The following is a 23,680-nucleotide window of genomic DNA, read 5'->3' as shown; positions in this document are numbered from 1 at the left end:
TCAAGCCCCCTTTTCAAATACACCCACACCATTTTCCTTTTTTAATCTACACCCAAAACTTCCTTATAGAGTTTTTTTCTATTATGAATATATTCAGATTGTTTATTCGAGTTCACATTTTTGTCCTTCCAATTAAAAAAGGAAATTAACTCTAGAAATTATCTCCCTAAATCAAGTTAATAGGTTCAATCAAGTTATTGAAAATTATGGAAAGTTGGGAAAATAGAAAGTTTTTTTTAAAAGAAAACTATAGGTGTTACTCTAGAGGAGTTATATGCTTGAGAAAAATGAGTAAATTATATGAAAAAGTCAAAACAAAACCTTTTAAGTTGATGCATTTTTTATGTCTGTTTACATTACATTTGATTAACAGCAATAAAAGTGTTTTCCCCTACCTCCAACCTCGTTATTTAATGATGTTACTCATTATAGTCAGGTTAGAAACAAAAGCATAGTTTTATGTCTTGATCGTATCTAATTTCCAAAAACGTAAGCATAAACATAAATCATGCATGTTATACATTACACGCAATCACTTAAACCTTATATCACAGGTAAATACTATCACATAGGTAGAACACCCTACCCAAAGAGAAATTAAAACCTCAAAACTCAACACTACCTAAAAGGCAACTCCTTCTTATCACACATGCAAATACTATGACATAGGTAAAACACCCTAACCCAACTACAAATTAAAACCTCAAGAATCAACACTATTTATGCAATAGGCAACTCCTTCCTATCACACATAGGCAAATCCTATCACAACGGTAGAACACTTTATCCAACCTGAAATTTAAACCTTAAGAACCAACACTCTCTATCTAACCGGCAACTCCTTCCTATATCAACACACACACACACACACACACACACACTCTCTCTCTCTCTCTCTCTCTCTCTCTCTCTCTCTCTCTCTCTCTCTCTAATACGTAGCTCCTTCCTATAACACCGAACAAACACCTCCCCTCACACGCACCCACATGCAAGGAACTATCTAACATGTAGATAGTTTTACATACCGGAATAAGGAAAAATAACATAAACCAATGGCGCAACACAACTTTCATAAATAACACAAGCATAAAACTATTTGACATATTGAGCTATCCATTTATACCCAAGAAAAAAAACCATCGGATATCGAGAATTAAAGTTGCTGATATTGAAATTGAAACCCCATGTATTGAGTATATGAGTTGACTAATGAAGGAGATAAGAAACGCAGAGCTTCAATCATGCAGAATCATGATTATGATCTTTTATGTAGGAGTTTCGGAATAGAGCTTCAATCACGTGTAATATGGGTTGTTTTTGGTTTTGGGTTTTGGGTTTGTAGCATGGTTAGTAAATTATTGCAAAATGGGGTTATGTTTACTAGGTTAATAAGATAATTTAAAAAAATTAAAAATCAGCCTAATAGATAAATTTGGGTGTAATTTGAAGTGGTGAGTTTATCTAAAAGATGGACTTTTTTTGTGTATATCTTTTACCCCCATTAATTAAAGGTATTGCCATAATCTTTATGGAAATCGTACGTTGTTTCACTATCCTCCTTACTTTTTCAATGTCATCCCCTTTCTGCTAAGACAAAGGTTCACTGTCTGCTGAAACTGATGCCATCAAACAAATCAAGCTTGAAGTAAAGGGAATCTTGCTTGAGTTGCTTCCGGGATGGAACAGCCCTATACGTAATAAATTAATCATGCAAGTTCAAATTAGTAAGTTCCGAATTCAGAATGAATATATATATATATATATATATATATAATTCCTATCCATAGTGAAACTTCACTATGAAATTACAAAGTGAAGTTTCAATTTTAGCACATTTTTCGGTTAAATGTTTTCACCATAAGCGATTCAATATTTAGATATGCTATTTAAGATCATCTCAACAAAATTTCATCTAATTTGACAATGGTTTAAGCTTTCGAAATTGAAATTTACACGAACGGTTCACGTTGAACAGTTTTAATTAATTCATTAATTTAATCTAATTTCAATACCTTAACGATGTCCGAATTAGATGAAACTTTGTAAAGATGATCTTGAATAACATACCTAAATATTGAATCGCTTATGGTGAAAACATTTGACCGAAAAATGTGTCAAAATTGGAACTTCACTCTGTAATTTCAGAGTGAAGCTTCACTCTGGATAGTGACTATATATATATATATATATATTCCCATCGATCATATTCAACATACCGAAAGATTGAGGCTAAGATTGTTCTAAAAAAATTAATCAGCTCCCGGGTAAACGGAAACCCTAATTTCGTTGGGGATGGTAAGTGCTGTAAATTAAAACCCTAGATAAAATACAGTGAGTATTTTATTGCGTTGGGAACCCTCTTATAGAGTATTTGCCGCCCAATCCTTGTTTCGATTTAAATTGCGGCTTGGCCTTTACCCTACTAAGAGACAAAGTCGCAGCATGGACAATAATATTTCGCTCTTTAAAAAAAGATTGAAAAACCAAGGCCATGATTTTTTCTTCAGAAACTGTTCTCTGTATACAGAAAGACGGAAATCAATCATGATCTTTTCCTCCTAAATTTGGCTTGGAAACAAAACACGAAAAGTAAACCGCCGTTTGCTAGTATACAGAGATAAGACTAATTAACGAAGGCTGCATGCGTAAAACAAAGCCTTGTAAATTGGAGCTGTGCGGTACGGTGTTTCTTATGCAGGAAGTATATATACATTGATCATTGAATATAGAAGTAATGTGGACATAGTATTGATATATTTCCTGTTATTTGAGTTGTTCTAGGTAATAGGATTGAAGAAACCATGCATATATACAATATACAGACGAAACAAATGACAGCTTTATCTGGACACACACGCACACAGTTCTCATGAACTCGAAGCAGAATTCTTATATGCAGTTTTTAACTAATACGTAACTAAATGATAATATGTTGGGTTATGGATCAGTCAGCCAGTGTAAAGAGATGAACTTGGAAGATTGACTTTCATAATATTTGAGAGGATAATATGATTATTCAATAATTAAATAATATTGTTAATTAAGAGAATATATATGATTTGTTCACAATAAAAAAGATAACGATCGCCCGAGTTAGTTTTTGGGATTACATCATTATACATACAACGTTTACTTAATTAGGATTATGAGGTACGACGTCGTTACCGACCGAAAGCATCAACGGATTTAACGCTCTCTGACTTCTGTAGCAGACTTAAGGTCTTTCCTGGAAAGTACTGTAGCATAGACTAGTCTAGAGGGAAATATCTGTAGCAAAGCATCATATGTCATATCTTCTCCTATCTGTACATGATATACAAGATAACGATTAAGAAAGTTCTAATCCACAATCATTTCATTCATTGTTGTCCACCATATAATGAGGGGCATTTATAATGATTATCCGATCTTAACCTGACCCCGAGTCGACCTGGCTTGATCTTTGCCATGTTTGTGGCACGTGAAATGAACATGGATACAAGATAAGTTACATGTGTGGGAGCTTTTACAGGAACATGTCCCATGTATGGTACTATTGATGGTCATGTCTCATGGGAGGTCGATCTAGCTAATTAGATGAGGAATTGCAATGTGCATGACTCCTGTGATGGCTAATGGCTTCTGTTGTGCTGCATGACCATGGTTCTAAAAAACCCCGCCTAGCGCAGATTAATCCCTACTTAGGCGGTAGGCGGTGCCTCACCGTTCCGATTATGACACAGTCCCCGAAACTAGGCATTATGCTGAAAATCGACTGATTAATCCGCGTAATTGACCAATTGGTTCACCTAATCTACCGACTAGTCTGCCTAATTGACGTTTAGGCGGTCGGCCAATTATGCACTTTGCTTTTATATGTTTATGTTTACTAACTTCTAAGTTATAAGAATTTGTTGTCTCATTATTGTTAATCATTTCATATATTATAATACATCTAATATTTATTAATGTATATAATTTTATGTATTATAAATTAAAAGAAAAAAAATATAAAACCGTCTAGTCCCCATTAGTCTTCTAGGTGTTAGTCCCCAAATTTCCGCCCGATTAGAACCTACCATCTTTTAGAACCTTGTGCTGACAACTACAATATATAAGAGAGAAAGAAACAAATTAAGTGGAAATAAAGGGCTTCTTGTCTATATGGAGGAAAAGTCGAAGAACAATTAGTCTAATGTTTTGGAATCAAATCACCCGAAAACTGTAGATTACTTAATTTTTTTTGGATACAACTGTAGATTACTTTAGTGTTAGGAGAGGTGGTGGCTATTCGGGAGCCCCATTGCGGTCATATTGGACAAACAACCTTCAAATATATCTAACCACTAAAACCAAAAGAGACTTTACTACTTTTCTGGGAAATGGCCAATTGTATAAGTTAAAGCATGGGGCACTCGTTCTACCTCTAATTGTAGTTGCAGCCACATTTTGCCTTTCACATGCCTGCCAAAAATTGTGTATTTTTTAGTATCGGGGGAGAATTTTTATATTTAAAGTTTCCGTGAGTACGATGGATTACTACATAATATCTAATATTTTGATTCTTACTTGCTGTCAGATTTTTTCTACGTATAATTAAGTTGTAAGTTTGACTCACCATAAATGAAATTTATTATATGATAAATTTTTTTTTAAAAAAAAACTCAACAACAATGTCTTTATACATAACTTTAAAAAAGAACAAGTTACGACTTACAACGATCTACTCCTCGGTGCTATGTAATAAATGAATCAAGCAAAACATCTCATTCAAAGACCTAAGTCAAACTAAGAAACTTCACCTATATGAATTGACTAAATAATGAGGCTACAATATTGTTACGTACTTGATTTGAATTAAGTACATAATCGAAGTTGATTATTTGTACTAGCATACCATAACTAGAAAAAAAAAACATAACTAGTAGTAACTACTATTGCACACATTTGTTTTTTAAATGGATTGCATCAACTAATTTTACAATAGGAGTCATAGCTCAAAAGGAAATGATAAAAGGAGGGACATATTTAGCATTAAAGCAAATTATCAAAGATTTGATCATGAGACTGGGGATTGTGGAGGAAAACTAGATGGTTTTTACTCGAGGACAAGAAAAAAGGCACATGGAGAGATTCTCGATCTCCTTTAATATAGTATTACTATCTACAATCTCGTTTATACGGTCAGTAATTGACCATGGAACTTATGCTTAAATACCATTTGATTTACATCTAATAGTGAGAAGAATCTTTTTAAAATTGAATTAAACATGAGTTCCATGGTCAGCTACTGACTGTGTGAACGAGACTGTTACTACTTAATTAGTTTAAGATCTCCTCTAAGTTTGTTATTATGTTCCTAATATTGTTTGTAGTTTACACTAATAGTAGAGGACAAAATGGTCCTTTATCTATTTTTTTAACAAAATTGAAATTTTGCTTCTTGGTCTAATGACATAAACTAGTAACACATATAGTAACTTTATGAGAACCATTGTATTGAAAGTTGAGGATTTCTTTTGTTTCTCCCACTTTTCGATCACATACTCATATGTCAACTGTTTAGTAAGATATATATGACTAGATCATCCGTAAAATATTCATCTAAATTGAAAATTATCAAGACATTCATACATATAATTTAAAGAAAACTAGACATGAATCCATTTTTGAAGCTCCCATTTGAAGTTAAACCCACACCTAAATGATACTTAAATCTACACCCAATTTTTTTATTCATCAAATTCACTCCTAATTCATGTCAACTTTTAATAGAACGCTCATACAACGACCCTAAACAATGAACTAATTATAATATAATATATGAGTTCCATAGAAATATAGAATCCACAAAAAAAAAAACCAATGTCGGCCACTAGAAGGTTACTAGAGGTATCATTTGGGAAATTTCTATACAATAAATCAAAATCCACGATAAAAGACTATGAAGATAATTTCAATAAGCTCATCCTGATGTGTAACACATTCTGCTCCATGTCCAGCCTTTTATGAAGCTGAGCAATCTCAAACATGCAGATCTCTTGCTTTAGAGAGATTCAGTATGGGGTTCAATTTTCCTCCAAATATCACACATAATCTATGCAACCCATTGAAGCAGTGGAATAAGGTGCTCAAGCCTCACTTCCTGCATGTAGTTAGTATTACATTGCACGCTTGATTTGCTAGCACGAACTATTGCATAAGTTGTCATGTTTTTTCATATTGTTGCACAATTTCTTACGAAGCTGACTTGCATTTTCACTGAAGCCTTGTTCTTTGTAAACCTGAACAATGTTAAGTAAATTTATTTTCAAGTCAACCAGAACGTGAAGGGGAACATGCTTCGCTTTAGAATTCGTAACAGCCACATTCTCCAACAAATCCTCACAACAAGCTGAAATATCTGCGTTCTTATCACACTTTTTTATAACGACTGACTCATTGAGTACATAAGTGTGTTCCTCATTCTCTTGGGTGAGCTTCTTCGTAGCCATTGTATAATCCATCTAGATGAGCAAGAAGAACAAAAAATAAAGGACCGAAGAAATGAAGAAGACGAAGGAAGTAGTGAAGAGACCATCTTATATTTCTCTTTTTCTTTTTTGTGATTTGGCCCTACACCCAAATAAATTATTTCAACCTTTCTTATAGGTTTTTTTTTTCTATAAAGAATACAATTCATTTTGGCTGGATTCAATTTTTTGCCCTTTTGGATGAAAAAAAACTTCCAGAGAAGTAGTTATGACTAATCGATTTTATTTCCTTCAATAATTCTTATTTTATGTTACTAACATGAACACACATTCTATATATATATATGCTCATTTAATTTCTAACACAAAACTGTAGTTTTTATCTATCATGTGTGTAGGTAGTATCTTGTGAATGAATTATATATATTTTCTTCTCAATAAGACCAAATGTTACCGCATTTGAGAGTTGCAAGACGAGTGTATTCATACACAATACTTCTCGTCTGTATCTCCTAGTCATAATTGAAGAAATGTTATTTTAAGAGAAGAAAAGGTTGGAAGATATGAGATGATCAAGATATATAAAAAGGATATGGTTAGTACTTTATACTTACGCTAAATGTTACTCATAGTTAGGTACCAATCTTTTTCCTAGATAGTATTATATTCCTTGTAGTTATAGTTTCTTATTCTAAACAAGACATGCATCGGTACGACGGTAACACATATTGAGGCAACAAACTTTTACAGTTAAAGTTTTTTATGTAAATTTTATGTTTTTGTATTTTATTCAACTCCTGAAGGTTAAGTATATCATTAAATGTTTTTTTTTTTAAAGTATATCATCAAACGTTTCTTATTAGTCAAGTTACTCAAGTATATATATTATAATAAGTTATTATGAGGTTAGTAGGGGATGCCAAAATTCCCCATCCGGTGGGGTACCTATTATTCAACCCTATCGAGGCAATAAAATGGGGAAATTCGGGGAATTGGTATGAGGATTCCTAATATTAATTGGAAATCGGTAATGGGTGGGGATGATATTTTGATCTCCGTCCCTAGCTATCCCCACCCAATAAAATATATATTATATATACTAACATTAATGAATAAAAAATATATTTTTTAATTAGAGACTTTTATTTTTATTAATTAAAGTAATTAAAGAACTGATTTTATCTTGATATTTAATTGTTATTTTAGATTTTTATGTTTTAAATACTTTATATAGATTTCTAATAATATAATAAAATATCGTTAACGGAAATTAGAGAGGGCATGTAACCTTGATCCCCAACATGGATGAGGATGGGGAATAGCCTGTACTTTATAACAGAGATTGGAGAGCTTACGAGAATGTAATTGAAATTCGGTATGAGTATGATATTTCAATCTCATGTCTTTACCCTCCCCATTGCCAATGCTAAGTTAGTTGAGCAAATATAGTATTCACTCATTATGATTAGACTCGTCATTAGTTGTAGTAAATTATTTATGCATCTTTTCCTAAGGTATATATATATTTTAAGAAAAACAATCAGTGGGTGTAAACCCATTGAATAAAAATTACAGTATATAGTAAGTATGACTCACCAGGAGACTCTGCATTCGTCAATATTATGCCATATATGGCAAACCTAAGCAACCATAGGAACTAAAGCACACCTAGATTAAACAAAAGCAACATATCTTCATAAAAAAGTCTAAAGTATAGGGTTTAGTTGGGAGAACGTCGAAAATGAGATTCAACTAATGCAAAAAATGTTAGTGTGGAGCTTTTAAGAGTTTTTAAAACTGAGTTTTATAATGAAAATGAAAAAAAAAAGTGTGAATGATAAATTGATAATTCCAATTTTCTGTTGTACAAGTTCGCAATATTTTCAATTCTCATTTTTAGCGTTTTGAGAAAAGGTTTTGCGTTTTGCTACTATGAGTATGAAAACATTACCAAATGCCACTTTAAAATTTCCAAAATTTTTTGCATTTAAAGTTATTTTATTAGTTTTCTTTGCGCAATTTATTAACTAAAATGGTTCTTTGACCCACATTGTAATGTGATGTTGGTGTGATTTAAATTCATGACTACAACAATATCAGTTGGGCTAGCTATCCAGCCAAACCATGGTTCCAGAGTTAATACTGTAGATTGTTTTTTTAACATTTAAGCTCATTGACCCTTCAAATTAAATGAATGATATAATACGGCTACGGGATCTCTCTCTCAACGCAATGCAACGTAAGAGGACACATGGAACAGAGGATTAACACTAATAGTTTGAGAGAACAAATACAAACCAAGAGGAAATTTGATTGAGTTAGAGCCTTAGAGGGAGGGGGTGTTTGGGGAAACTTGTCACAATCTTGTCTGCTATATCTAGCTATATATACACACTCTATAGTGCATTCAACTTCATATCAAACCTCATCTCGCTCTCTCTCACTCTCTCTGTTGCTCTTTCTTTCTTATATCTCTCTGTCATCCAATATTTGCTTTATAGCTGCACCGAGTTCTCAAAAACTACTTCCCTGTTCTCTTCCACCTGAACGAGTTTAATTTCTTGACCAACACAGCAACATTCTCACTATGCCTGTAAGAATCTCCGATGCCTTTCAATCCCACCCCCATAAACACTACCCTGCAGACTTCAGCTCACTGCACGAGTTACCGGACTCGTATGCATGGACTGATCAACCCGACCAGTACCCATCTCTGGACTCGTCATTCGGCTCTGAGCTGTGTGTTCCGGTGATCGATCTAAACGATCAAAATGTCCTTAAACTCATAGGACATGCATGTAAAACTTGGGGTGTGTTCCAAGTCACAAACCATGCAATCCCACAAAAGCTTCTTCATGACATTGAATCAACCTGTCGAAGCCTCTTCTCTTTCCCAGTCCAGCAGAAGCTCAAGGCCGCTCGACCGGCGGACGGAACTTCTGGTTATGGAATCCATCGGATATCTTCGTTTTTCCAAAAACTCATGTGGTCGGAGGGCTTCACTATTGTTGGCTCACCACTTGAACATTTCCGACAACTCTGGCCCCAAGATTACAACAAATTCTGGTAACGGTCACTGGGTCATTTTGCAAGTAGAACTAATAAGCTAGCTAGCTCATTATTTTTGTAAGACTTGGATAGTTGGATTGTTTTGGGTGCTGAAAGTACTATAGCCATAAACTGATTACGCAATTAGCATAATGATAGTGTTAAACCAAGGACCCACATAGAAGATTTGGTCTGATATGTCCAAAACACATATCAATATCTTCTTGTTATTACTGTTTATTTATTAAAATATCCATCAAAATAGCAATTTGGTAACAGTGTTTAGTTGTCCTATTTCTTCCAGTTGTATGGTAGAGGAATACGAGACACATATGAAAAGGCTGGCAGGGAGGCTGATGTGGCTAATATTTGGTTCACTAGGCATACCGATGGAAGACGTTGATTGGGCCGGGCCGAAATGTGACTTTCAAGACGCAACCAATGCTCTACAATTGAATTCCTACCCGGCTTGCCCGGATCCGATTAGGGCAATGGGTTTGGCCGAGCATACGGACTCCACCCTCCTCACCATCATCCACCAAACCAACACAAGTGGCTTGCAAGTTCTTCGAGAGGACGCCGGATGGCTCACAGTTCCGCCCATCCAAGGAGCTTTGGTAGTGAACATCGGCGACCTCACTCATATCATGTCCAATGGGATGTACCGCAATATTCTTCATCGAGCGATAGTTAACCGGACTCAACAACGTTTATCAGTTGCTTACTTATATGGGCCACCGATTAATGTTCAAATTTCACCTCATTCCGAACTGATCACTCCAAGTCACCCTTCTCTTTATCGCCCTGTGACTTGGAAAGAGTACCTTGGAATCAAAGGAAAACTATACAACAAGGCACTTTCTTCTATTAGGGTTTATGATCCTCTAAAGGACCAGATTGATTAATCTATGTAAATGGCCATAAGAGCATAAATAAGTCCTTATGTTGTACACATATTATTTCCTATCCAAACGCATTTAACAATTGGTATGGTCTGTTCATGGGGACACTTATGTTGTCGAAGAAATACTGCGGGTTGGAACGAAAGATCTAGATCTTATTCAAACAAAATTGTACGAAACATAACAAAATTATAAAAGAAATGCCCAAAGGGCAAAGGTAAATAATTTATATACATTAATCATGTAAAGCTTTGAACAAGAAGGATGAAAACAAAAGTTTCTGCGGGCTGCTGGTGTCCTTTGGTTCTTGTTCTGAAAGGGACGGAAGGAAAATCCCTCAACTTGAAGATTTACAGTAAAAGACATACACCGACATGTTTTAGCCCCGGATAGGAAGGAAGATCTCCCCTCCAATGAATACGACATTGTTCAAGTTAAAAAAGGATAAGCCATCACAATTTGATGGAGCTTCGAAATGATGAAAACCACAATAATGAAAAGTACCAAAAACATGTATATATTGGACTTGTATTAAACCCCACTTTTCATCAATCAATGATAAGTTAGAATAGAAACATGAGGCTATGAATTTGCAATGATTGTCAGGTTGATATCTCAGGAATATCAGGCCATGGTTGTCGCTAGCATTATGTGTCTGCTCTTTGTACGTGGTCGAGTTAATTTCAATTTATGCACGAAAATGCAGTTATTTATGAAGAAATAATTATTGTCAGGAATGATTTTTTACATACTTTGTATGTTTCCAAAATTGAACTGTGTATCCTGTGATGTATTGAAGAAGAAAAGAAATGCAAGACATGCATTAGCTGCAGAGGAGGTATATATGGCTCTACCTTTCTGCAACCACATGCATGCTTCTTTGTATCTTCTTGACAAATCTCTACTAACGATCACTTGTTGGAAATTGAGATTTGGTATCGACCTAAATTAGATGTTATGCAGTCGATTTTATTTCTTTGCAATCAATGATAGCCATGAGGTATATGAGACATTTTGGCTCACACAGATATAGTTCAATTTGTTTGGCAGTGTAAAGAATGTCCACATACCTATGCATGTTTCTCTCTTAAATCAAATAATCGCGTTTGAGTAAAATGCTTCTTCAATAATAGTAAATGCATGCATGTATAATCATATTCATTTATATTGTGCTTGTGTTTAGCGCAAATTCTTCACAAAGGGCTGCTCTTCGAAGGGATCGTGATTAACTTTTAGAGAACTGTACGTGAGGACCAAATAACATGAACGTGGAAGCTTCAAACTAAATCACATGACACATTGCATATATGTTATTTTAGTCACACAAAGCCTGCTCGATATATTATCTAGTTCTAGACACCACAATAAGCCTTCAAAGCAGACTGAGCTCTCTGACCAGCCTCTGAATAATAAAATCCAAGAAACTCAACATGATCGAATGGCTTGAAAAGTAGAGGATGCTCTTCGTCCACAATCTCCTCTGGTGCTTTTATAATGTAACCTGCTTGTGGGATAGAGAACAATCCTGTAGAGTATCTAGTCTCGTTTCCAGTCATCATCACTCGATGATGTGGAGAATGTAATCGACCATTTGTCCATGCCTGCACATCAAATGGTCGAGATATATTTAGCATGCAATTAGTATAGTTCTGACTTTTATGGATACAATCAAGTATGTATATATCTCACAAGAAACGTACTCGCTAGCTGTTTCTGTTTAAACTACAGAATTTAGGACATTCTCTAGTTTAAACAGTCAATCAATTGAGTGTAGACGCAAATAATGTATACAAGGGTATAGCTACACACGGACCACGACCCACCACCCACCCTAATTCTAACAAAAAAAAAAATTAACTTTGTAGCTTAATTTTAGTGTAAATTATTCATTTTTAAAAATTGGTTCATCACAAATTTAAATACTTAGCTCATATGTTTTTGAACTTAGTTCATTTATATTTTTATCAAATATAAACTATTTTTAAGTAACTCAGTAAATAATTCGGCTTGTTTTTTTATATAGAGGATTATGTCAACATTTCCTCTTCTATACTCATGGCCGGCCCTGAGGGAGGGTAAGCCCATGGCCCAATTTGTTTTTTTTCTTCTGTTTGCTCATTTGTCGATTAATCTTTTTTTCTTTTTCTTTGGCTTTCACAATTGCATTGTTTTAAGCAAAATCTCACTTTTTTCATGTTTTCGCCGTCTTATTTTCTCTTAAATTGTTAATCTTCTCATTTCATTATGAAGAATACTAATAGTAAGAATCAAAAAGTTCGGTTGCCGATTGATGTTCTCCTAAATCAAAATTTATTTATATGCTACCTCTATAAATGGATAGACTTAATAGTGATCATTCACAATTATTCTGATATTCTGAATTCAACGGCTTCGGTGTTAGAACTTATATAATTCCCTATTTTTCTTTCTAATTTTGCCAATAAAAAAGGTTTTTTTTTAAATAAAAAAATTGTACAAGGGCCCTTTTTTTTACCCACACGGGGCCTCAAATCTCTCAGGGCCGGCCCTGTCTATACTCATATGATTTTGATTTAATTCCCCATGCTAAATGATTGATGCCCTATTATCCTAAGTCAAATTGATTTGAATTCAATAAAATATCATGATTCCATTGTACTATAGTTAAATTGGGATTATATATGGCCATGATGTATATATAGTTGATGTTAGCATGCATTTAGTAGAACATATACGAAGCGCTAGCTGATTGTTGATTTCCTATCGTTTAGGCAATTATTGTACGTGATAATATCTTTGCAATGAAGAATATATAAAGCAACTCACATAAAGAGAATCACCAATCATGGCGATAAAAGAGTCCGGCGAAGGTTTAACATTGATCCATTTCCCATCTTTGGTTTTCACCTCTAGTCCTTCAACCTGGTTTTGGTACAGAATGGTGACAACATTCTTATCTGTGTGGGAGTTTAATCCCAGCTTAGTCTCGCTGGTTTGAGGACCCTTATATTTCATGACTCGAAGAAGGTATTTTGTTGACCCCATGTGTTCCTCCAGGTATTTCTCAAGTCCCAAGCTCTCCAAAACCATTCTCCTTATTATGTGATCTAGCTCAGATAGTTTCTCCGAGAAGGAATGAACAGTTTTGCTGTCATGAAAAAACAATATTAGACAATTAAGCATCCGATAATCAACTGTAAGGTCTTATAATTGATCACCGTCATGCGTGTAACAACCGGAAAATTAATTATAATTTTCTTTCAGAAAATATGGATTGATCATTCTCTTTGGCATATAAATATCTTTCCTTGTAGCCACTGTATATATTGAGTTGGGATTGAGAAAGAGTGTAATATTATTAACCTAAATTTTGGGTTTTGTTGAGGCCAAAACAAGGTTGTGAAATTCTGAACTTGTCCGTAGACGTTTGCTTCATCGATACCCATGCTCTCATATAGTGGCACCATGGGGTATTGTCCTACATAGCCATGAAAGGGCTTTGGAGAAACATTTCGCAGTTTGGTTTGTAAAGGGAGGTCGAAAAGCTCTTGTGTTGCTTCAAATATGGCTTTTCGGACGTCTGAAGGAACTTTGTTAAACAAGGCCTCGAAGCAACCATACTCTTCGAGTGCAAAGCGTACTTGAGCTCTAACTGAGCCCCATTCGGGGGTGCCTGGCTTGAGGTTTTGTATGGAGAAATCTATGGTGGGGAGTCTCAGAGGGGTTTCTGATCCCATTGTTATATATACCTACGTGGATCTAGAAAGGAAGAATGCAAGCTACTTTGTTTGAGTGCTAATGAATGATCTCTTAAGTCATCGCTTATCCATCTATTTATACAACTCAATGGCTCTGATTGTAAAGAGTGACCTAACAAGTTTAATTTAGAGAGAGTATATATGTTTTTTTAGAAGAAAAGAGAGTATATAAGTAACTCTTAATTTCTGTTGTGTTGGTAAGAGTCCGAGTGTGGAATCTCCACATATTAAGATTTGAAATCCGCCAATTGGAGCTCTAAAACTGGTTGAAAATGTGCTCAATATAGAGCATATAGTTTTACCCAGATTCTCTTACTCACACTCATATTTCTCCTTGATAGTATTTTTCCTCACACAAGATTCACCGGCCTTTAACAAACTACGTCACGTCCTACCTAAATTCGCCTTGAGGAGATTCTCCTCACCTACATTTGCCAAGTTCATCCTCATTCAAATGATCAAATCTATCTTGAGAGGTTTCACGTCGAGCCAATAAATCCAAACAGGTTCGCTCTATATTAGGAGTTTTCCAATTCTTATTGAAAATAATTTCTAAATTTTATATGTACCTCCATGTAACTTTAATTTTCTCTTCTTTGGTTAAATTTTCCAAACATATCTTTATTTTGGTTAGAATATCTCAAATTAACATATGATATATCATGAGTAATCAACATTGAGAAATTTTATTTTGAACAAACAATACACCAATAAATGTATTAGTTATTCTAATTTTTAGTATCTCACATTTGGAAACTATCGCATTTGTACCTCAAGTTTCTTAATTTTCAGCATAATTTTAGTTCATTCAGTCAATTAACATTGTTAGTGGCTTCATTTCTCACCAATTTTCAAGCGAATTTTTGTCACTTCATTTGCTCCGATTTCATCTTTCATTTCCCTCCAATTTCAACTTCTATTTAAAAACAAAAAAACAAAACAAGTTAATTAACACATTATTTCATTACAAAATTAATAAGCATTTTTCATTTACCACAACTATTACAAACAAACTAAAGTTTGCAATTATAAAATAAACCAGCATATATTTCATATTATATATGTCCATCAACCAACAACTATTGTTACAATAATACCGCTTATAACAATATGGTTGTTGGTTGATGGTTGATGGTTGATAGACATATACAATATGAAATATATGTTGGTTTATTTTGTAATTGTGAACTTTAGTTTGTTTATACTTTATAATAATTTTGGTAAATGAAATATGCTTATTAATTTTGTAATAAAATGATATGTATCAATCAACTTGTTTTTTTTAATTAAAAGAAATATGAGAGAAATAAAATGACGAAAATGCTCCTGAAAATTAGTGAGAGATGAAGTTAACGGTGTTAATTGATAAAATAAACTAATATTAGGTTGAAGTAGAGAATTGAGGTATCAATGTGATAGTTTCCAAATGTAAGGTACTAAATGTTAGAATAGACAATAATTAGTGTACTATTTGTTGAATTAAATCGGCCACTTCAAATAGAACTATGTCGGAAATTTCCCAGATTTTTCAATGCTTGAAACAATACAGAAATCAATACACAATAATCTCTACACAATTACGAAAAAAGAAAAGAAAAAAGAAAGACGTTGGAGCCATGCATGGGGCTGGTGCCCAATAACCCTACGCGAAATGTCAAAAAAGGCCCAACAATAGAAACCTGCCTAGTGCCTACCAGAAGAACCGTCGCCGCACTATCACCACCCTGCCTACCGAAGCTCAAGTGCTCAACCACCCAACGATTTCATAACCTAATATTCGATCTATGTGTTTGTTCGTTTGTTCTTACAAATTTACGTACTTGTCCAAATGATTCGTTACGTGGTCCTCATATTTATTTTATTTTTGTACTAGATTTGTTTGTTTAAGTGATGAGCGAACTTATAAGGTACAGTTATATATTACAACTTTACAAGGTTGCCCGTAGTAGCATACGTAGTACTTAATCGATATATAAAAGCATCGGAGATACGAGAACGTAAGTTTCTAAATGGTAGCAGGTACGCGTTACGGCCAATCATGTAATATACTTAGTTTTTAAGTTATCAATTAAGGGACCATGGATTCTGAATGGGATTGGAGAGGGAAAGGGCCAGTTGATTAACTCTTAGCGTGAAGACCTTCTCTGATTACTGATTGAGATTTAAAACCATTAATAAATTGATGGTCCATGCATGCATGACACATGAAGCTGGGGCTTAATCGTTGTTTTTTTCTTCCTTTTGTTTTAAAAATAGGAGCTCAATTTGTTAATCACTCTAGTTCTCGAATGTCATTCGTTGTTACGTACATTTCTTGCTTAAAATATATAGGGGGGCTTTATATATTAAACTGAGAAGAAATCCCACGACTCATGTACTGTACATTATTTATTTATTTATCAAAAACAAACCGTACCTTCTACTGAGAAGATGGATAATAGAAATGTCCTTATGCTTCTTGCTCCGGAATCAAAACCCAAGATTGTTCCGTTTCTTTCGCACGTATTACATAACAATTGTAGCCCAGTTGGCCAACTACTAAATTATTGAAGGGAAGGTTGAATGGTTATCACTCATCAATCATCTTTACTTTGTCAAAAAATTAAAAAAAAAACTCCCTTAATCAAGATTATCACTTGTTTAATAGAAATCAACATCAACATTATCACAAAATTGACGGTTAGAATTTGAGTACAGTAATTGGAAAATGTAGAGACTTGCATGCACGAATAGATTCAGTAATTTCACCATGAATATGATGCCGTAAATCGAATTTAGTACTTAATTTTGCCCATAATGAATATACACTTTACACAATAATTATTATATTTTTCTTTAATCAAATGTCATTACGATTTTTGGTTTAATTACTGAATTTTTGTTTTCTTTGCGCATAAAGAAAACCATCTATTTACATATATTCTGGTCATTAACAGTCTGAAACAAAAAATTGTGAACATAAACATTCACAATGATACATGAGATATAGTCAACAACTCAATAATCGTATTTGTGATCATGTACTTACTATGAAAACTTATAGTTTAATATGTTGATAAACTTGCTGTGGATTTGATTGGTGGGCAGAGTTTTGCAGACTCTCTTGGGCACCCATTTTGGGTGTGAGGAGGTTTGTTGATGAGTTTTTGTTTTGATGATGGGAAATGGCTGAAGCATTTTGATGGCTTCATTGAGGTTCTAATTGGTGAGGAGACTATCATTGCTTGAAAAAAGAAGAAGCTGGTAGACCTTTAGGCAACAAGAACAAGAACAAGACCAGTTTGACCAAGAAGGAGAAGAAGGTGATGTAGTTTGACCTTTAGTCCACCTCCACTGCTATCACGATCCTAAAATTTCAAGTATGAAATTTTAATTTCGAAGTCGTGAAAAACTCTAAAACAATCTCAATAAATCGAAATCATTTTAAATGTCACAGCGGATCATTTCTGAGTTTAAAATACAACTCAGTCAAACCGATTATTACAAAACCAAATTTATAATTCAACATTATAACAAATAGAAATGTATAAATCCTCACATAAATCCACACAAAATCCTCACAAGGAAATCAACACAAAGTCCTCACCATAAGATGGAAATAAATAACTTCAAGTCCTCTGAGCGGTATGTCGATTTCCGCTAATCCACACCTGCGGTGTTATCCCCTACACCATCGAATAGGTGCACCGGGATTGTAAACACAAACCCGGTAAGTTTTATAGCTCGTTGAGTAAAATAACAATATAACTCGCATATCAATATATACAAAAATCCACAAATCAACAAATAGAAATGCACCCGTGACTCATTAGACGGCCCATCTGGTTGTCTAATAATGTGAAAATATATGTACTCATGAGAATTGGGCAACCCCTCTGTTTACCCAAATGTATTTATAATATGGGTACTCATGAGCGCTGGTACACCTCTGTTACCCCTCATGTAGTACACCGCCGACATTGGACAACCATTTGTCATCCAATATCAAAACATATGGGTACTTATAAGCCGATAACCCATATGTTACCTCATATGCAGTACCCCGGCGGACAGACTAGAGCTCTAACTGTATCGTAACTTTCGCCCGGCCAAAGGCTAGGTTCCGACATGCCAAACACGTCCGAAGACTGGTCCGAAGACATAAACACGTCTGAAGACATCAATCACGTCCGTAGACAAAACTCGTTCGAAGACAATCAAGTTTTACCAAAACTCAATGTTAAAACCACGTACAATAATTATCATGTCATATTGTACAATTCAAATCACATGTTCGATATATAAATCTCATCATCAAAATGAACATATTCACCACGAAAATCATAACAGTATATAATATAGCAAACTATATATATGTACCTATTTACCATTTATACAAATATATATATTCCACTATATCATATACATGTCATATTTCATTCTTTAAAATTCTGCATAATCTTGAATCTCCGCAATGGTAGATTCGTAAATGTGAGATTTTACTCACCTTCTTTCCTTTGTGCAACTTCCACGACACTGAAAGTAATTTCCTCACTTGTTTCGTCAGTTACCTAATAGCATGATAAATGCTTAGAAAATGATACGTAAAATATCAGGTGACGATTTCAGTACAGCTAAATGCTGTTCATAAAACATTGTTCACAGAACATTGTTCATGTTTTTACTAATCACTGTTCCAATGTACTGTTTTTACTAAAACACTGCTCACATTTACCGTTTTTATCAAAACACTGTTTTTATCACGACACTGTTCACACTAATGCTTTACCAAAACACTGTTTACATGTACTGTTACAGAAACACTATTCATGCGGCGTCACTGTTCACCGACCGCCACCACTTATCACCAAATTTCACCACCACAATCTAAATGACATTCCTAACAACTTCTTAGTTCACCACAAAATCTAATTCTGAGCCTAAACACTTCAATTTAACAAGAACCGAAAGGCCCAAATTTAAAAACCTATAATTTTTTTCTTCGATTCTCCTAGCACACAACGATTGGGGTTAAATGTTTTGGAGGGTTTGTAGTATGGAATGAGACCTTCAAAATGAAATAAGAATCGTACCAATTGGTTGCCGGAGGAGGGAGATCCGACGAGTTGAAGTTCGGCGAAATATGTTTTTTTGGGAGAACTTCTGGGCTTCACCGCTCCTAAACGGCGGCGAGATGGCGGGTGACGCTACCACCAATCGACAGGGGATGCAGCAACCTTTCAAACGTGACCGGTGCGCCGCTCTATGGTGGCCGGACGGCGGAGATTCGGTGGCACAAAGTCGGCTTCTCGGGAGGGAAACTTTTGGATTTGTTTCGGGGTGAACAGTACCCGTTAACAATACTGATCCGAATTTCTGATTTTCTCCCATTTTTCTCTTTAATTCCCATATTTATACTATTTTCCAAAATTGTCCAAATATCTTTTGATTCGTAACTTTTTCATATGAACTCCGATTTAGGCGTGCCACATGTTCACTAATTCGTATCGACGAGCTCTACGACTTTCATGTAAGAAGTTTCCTAAGAATTCCAATGAGTCAAAAGTCAACTCTTAGACTCGTCAAATTGAACGTTTCCGAACAATTAATATTTCGAACCCTTTCGTTTTCATTCTCGGCTAATAAAATTGGACAATGACCAACTTAATAATATCCGTGAACTCATTGGAAATTAGATATGAATTTTTCGGGTTATTACAACTGTATTTTCCTGCAAGTGAGAATTGAGAAGGAGGAGGTGATGCTAAGGGCAAGGGAGGTGTACCACTCTCTCTACTTAACTAGATTTTTTTTTATTGATCACTAAGTTGTCTAACTTTAAATTTTATTTTGTCGTATATCAACTGAGGTCTTTAGGCGACACATATCACATTTTATAACAACTAGGTAAATGCAGTTTTTCTTAATTTGTTATAGTGATCTACGAGCTTATCATTACAAACATAGGCTGGCTAGGCTATAGAATTTCACCCAATATAATAGATATATATATATATATGTATATATATGTGCTCACATACAACTATAGCAGTTTTGGTTCAGTTGGCAATTTGATCACTTCCTTTTCCTTCTTCTCAAGGGTTTGAATCCCCTACAAATCAACTTTGGATTTGTTTATTTCCCACATTCCTTAGGGCTTTAAGCACACTCCTTATCTTTCCTTTCTTTTTTGGTTAAGGTTCATCAAATCTTCTTTCCTCATTTATTACTTCAGCTTCCTTTTTTTATTAATATAATTTGATAGATAAAAATTTTCACTTCTCTATTAGCATTTCATTAAAATTAGAATTTTTTTCATATAGTTCTTCACTTTGTTAAAATTAAAAATTGTTCTTTATCATCTTAATGAAAATTTCTTCAATGAGTATTAAGATCACACTATCTATCCTAGACGAACTTTGGATCCTGGATTTGCCACTGATTATAAAATAAATATATCGGTCACAGAGGCGGATCCAATATCCAAAATTTGTCTAGGCTAGTTGCTAATTAAGGACACAATAATTATTTTTAGGTTTGAAACATGAGGCTAATCCTTACGCCTTTTTATAATTTTCAATAATAACATACAACAGAAGGGACATAAACCCGAACTCTGTGATTTGATTTGGTCTTTGATCACACAATGTAGCTCATGCAATTCAACGTAGACCATCAGCCATCATTTCGATAGTTAAGAAAAACACATATCCCAAACAAAAAAAAAGATCTTTGATCATGAATAAGATGTATCTAACAGTAAAGACATAAACTTGATAACTATATATATTCGAATCAGTTCTGGTACAAAATACATGCCAAATATCACATGATAATCAATCTTAAATAGAAAGAATGCCACATAAATTAACTTGGGTAGTTGGGTTGCTAGCTAAGATTTAATAATTACAAGTGTACGTCTGAGCTAATTGAATATACAAAGCTAAAACCAACCAACTATAGCAACAAGAACAAGAATAAGTTGTGAGATTGGAAAGAAGATATTGCCCAAGTTGGTACCTAATCACTTAGCAGAATCGCAATGAGTTCTTTTTGCCAAGAAAAAGCGGATCGACGTTCGTCACTCAGTTTTCCTCATATTTGAATTCGACGATCTATTAATCTACTTTTTTTTGGTATGAGACTGCTGTTTGTATATATACCTAGGGTTTTTTTTTTGCCAAAATGTTCTATGGGTTATAGCCCAAGCGGCTCTTCACATGGGTCCGCCCCTGATCGGTCATGGTGCTTGTTTGTCTGTGACCTCTGTCACAGATTATGTACGTGGAGCTTGACATAATATTGAAAGTATTTTCCAAACTGTTTTGCAATATGATTATGTTGATTTAAAGAACAGTAGCAGCCAAAAAGAAAAAGAAAATGTAATATGATATAGACCAACAACCTTAATTGAAAATAAAATTGCACACACCAGAAAGACAACAGGTAATTAATATAATCCATATTTCAAGCGACCACGCTCCTTTTAGATCGATATAGATCTCAGACACCACAGTAGTCTTTGATAGGACACTTAGATTTCATTCCTTCTGGAGTCTTGTTATAAAGAAGGAAACCCATATGATCGAAAGGCTTGTACATTAAGGGGTGTTTCTCATCGACTAACTCTTCAGGTACTTGCAGAATCCCATTATTGAATGCGAATAAACCCATGGAGTATCTGGTTTTCTTTTCTTTCATGATTACTTGGTGCTCACAAGAGTGTACCCTGTCGTTACTCCATGCCTATATATCAATAGTGAAAAATAAATTGATCAATAGAAGAAGCAGTACTGACATTGAAGCATGTAATTGTGATTTAAATTAATATGAAACATGTTTGACATGAATTTCCAGTATGATCATTAATTCACTATTTCCCTTCTAAAGTGATCGAATACAAAATACCACTCAACTAGGCACAGAACTGTTTTGAGCAAACGGCGATACAAAAGTATTAATTTGTCTATGTTTGCCCGATTATATTTTTCGTTAATTCTTATACCATCTTTCGTTTTAAGTCGATCTGTAATTCTCTTAATGTTATGTACGTGTTATATACTTAGTTGTATTATTAAAATTTACAATTGAGGATCTAAGTAATATTTGTACACAACCATTTGTCGAAACATTTAAAATTGATGAATATCTAATTTATTAACAAAAAACCTGAACGACGTTGTCGACCCACCTTGAATGCGTCGCCTGCCATGACTAGGAAAGATGAATGTGAAGGTTCAACATCAATCCATCGTGCGTCCTTTGTTTTTATCTGCAAGCCATTAATCTCAAATTGATGAAGTATGGATACGAAGGTCTTATCTGTGTGAGGATGCAATCCCATATCAGTCTCATTCGGTTGAGGTTCTCTATAGTAGAAGCATCTAAGCAGGTAAGTTGTAGATGCCTTGTGAGACTCATAGAACCTCTCCACACCATAATTCTCAAACACCATTTTTGTCACAATTTCATCCAATTCTGCCACTATCTGTGAGTAGGAATGAGCACTATCCCTGATTTTTCAAACATTAATTAGTTTCAAACAATAAGCTAAGCATTCACAACAACTAATTCACGTACATAGGCTGGGATTTGATTAATTAAAATGCTGCAATCAGATTAATGAGTAAAATTTGATTTAGATTGCTTTAGAGTGAGCCATGAACGACATGCACTAACCGGAACTTGTCATTTCCTTCAGGCCACATGATACTTGTGAATCGTTGAACTTCTTCTGATGTCGTCGGGTTATCGACACCCAAGGATTCGTAGAGAGGAAGGAAGGAATATTGTCCGAAATAGCTGTGATAAGGCCTGTCACTCGTCTTCTGCATTTTAGTTTCCAAGGGAAGATTGAAAAGTTCTTCCAGCACAGAAAATGTTGAGTTGTGAAGTTCCAAAGGAACTTTACTGTAAATAGCTTCAAAGCAGCCATACTCTTCAAGAGCATACTTGATTTCCTTGCTTGCCGAGAGCCATGCATCTGTACCAGGCTTCAAGTTCTCTTTTGATAAATCTACAATAGGAACCTTAGCTGGCTGAGTTTGTGACCCCATAATTATCTGAGTGATAAGAAAATTTTGATCTTAATTGCAATATATAGCTCGCTTGTTTAGTTGGAGAATTATCGCCCTCATGATACGAAACTATCTTATATATAGACGTGATATTGTTGCACTGATACGTATATCTATATTTATTAATAACTCAAACACACTTTGTCAGCCAAAACACACGAACACCCTTACATCATATGTTATTTTAAAATAAGATCATATAATTCAAAGACAATAAATTAAAAGCTAAAATCAGAATAGAAAAGAAAAATGATTATTTCCTTTGCAGATAACTTCCCTCCTCCATATAATTGCACACTATCTCTATTATTTCCAATAGCATTCTTGCAATGAAATCTTATTTATATTGTAATTATAATTAACACCACACCGATGGGTGTGTTTTATTCTAGTATGAAATTAACCTATCACAATCGTAGTGACCCTGTATGTTGTGTTTGAATTCCATGCAACTACACAATTATTATGACAATAATGGTGCCTGA

General features: G+C 34.5%; 3 protein-coding genes across 3 annotated transcripts; 1 reads left to right on the top strand and 2 right to left on the bottom strand.

Moving 5' to 3' along the window:
* The first annotated feature begins 8,883 nt into the window (after positions 1–8,883).
* LOC126801267 (gibberellin 3-beta-dioxygenase 1-like) lies at positions 8,884–10,484 on the top strand. Its single transcript, XM_050528776.1, has 2 exons — positions 8,884–9,518; positions 9,805–10,484. The coding sequence occupies exons 1-2, from the start codon at positions 9,040–9,042 to the stop codon at positions 10,403–10,405; spliced, it is 1,080 nt and encodes a 359-aa protein (XP_050384733.1). The 5' UTR covers positions 8,884–9,039; the 3' UTR covers positions 10,406–10,484.
* A 1,234-nt stretch (positions 10,485–11,718) lies between these two features.
* On the bottom strand, positions 11,719–14,164 carry LOC126801271 (probable 2-oxoglutarate-dependent dioxygenase AOP1). The gene is made up of 3 exons (XM_050528780.1): positions 13,745–14,164; positions 13,208–13,529; positions 11,719–12,003 (listed from the first exon to the last, which is right to left on the bottom strand). The coding sequence occupies exons 1-3, from the start codon at positions 14,116–14,118 to the stop codon at positions 11,755–11,757; spliced, it is 945 nt and encodes a 314-aa protein (XP_050384737.1). The 5' UTR covers positions 14,119–14,164; the 3' UTR covers positions 11,719–11,754.
* Positions 14,165–21,496: 7,332 nt separating this feature from the next.
* Positions 21,497–23,218, bottom strand: LOC126801272 (probable 2-oxoglutarate-dependent dioxygenase AOP1). The gene is made up of 3 exons (XM_050528781.1): positions 22,798–23,218; positions 22,310–22,631; positions 21,497–21,864 (listed from the first exon to the last, which is right to left on the bottom strand). The coding sequence occupies exons 1-3, from the start codon at positions 23,172–23,174 to the stop codon at positions 21,622–21,624; spliced, it is 942 nt and encodes a 313-aa protein (XP_050384738.1). The 5' UTR covers positions 23,175–23,218; the 3' UTR covers positions 21,497–21,621.
* Between the last annotated feature and the right edge of the window lie 462 nt (positions 23,219–23,680).

The sequence above is a fragment of the Argentina anserina genome, chromosome 6 (assembly GCF_933775445.1).
Source record: "Argentina anserina chromosome 6, drPotAnse1.1, whole genome shotgun sequence".
NCBI classification, from domain to species: domain Eukaryota; kingdom Viridiplantae; phylum Streptophyta; class Magnoliopsida; order Rosales; family Rosaceae; genus Argentina; species Argentina anserina.
The sequence above is the reverse complement of the archived record's forward strand: the minus strand, read 5'-3'. Positions and strand labels throughout refer to the sequence as shown.

Excerpts from the sequence above, each read along its gene's own strand:
- LOC126801267 (XM_050528776.1), top strand. The coding sequence starts at position 9,040 with ATGCCTGTAAGAATCTCCGATGCCTTTCAATCCCACCCCCATAAACAC. Across the intron at positions 9,519-9,804 it reads CAAGATTACAACAAATTCTG|TTGTATGGTAGAGGAATACG; the intron begins GTAACGGTCACT and ends TATTTCTTCCAG.
- LOC126801271 (XM_050528780.1), bottom strand. The coding sequence starts at position 14,118 with ATGGGATCAGAAACCCCTCTGAGACTCCCCACCATAGATTTCTCCATA. Across the intron at positions 13,530-13,744 it reads CAACAAAACCCAAAATTTAG|CAAAACTGTTCATTCCTTCT; the intron begins GTTAATAATATT and ends TTTTCATGACAG. Across the intron at positions 12,004-13,207 it reads TGATTGGTGATTCTCTTTAT|GCATGGACAAATGGTCGATT; the intron begins GTGAGTTGCTTT and ends TTTGATGTGCAG.
- LOC126801272 (XM_050528781.1), bottom strand. The coding sequence starts at position 23,174 with ATGGGGTCACAAACTCAGCCAGCTAAGGTTCCTATTGTAGATTTATCA. Across the intron at positions 22,632-22,797 it reads GAAGGAAATGACAAGTTCCG|GGATAGTGCTCATTCCTACT; the intron begins GTTAGTGCATGT and ends TTGAAAAATCAG. Across the intron at positions 21,865-22,309 it reads TGGCAGGCGACGCATTCAAG|GCATGGAGTAACGACAGGGT; the intron begins GTGGGTCGACAA and ends ATTGATATATAG.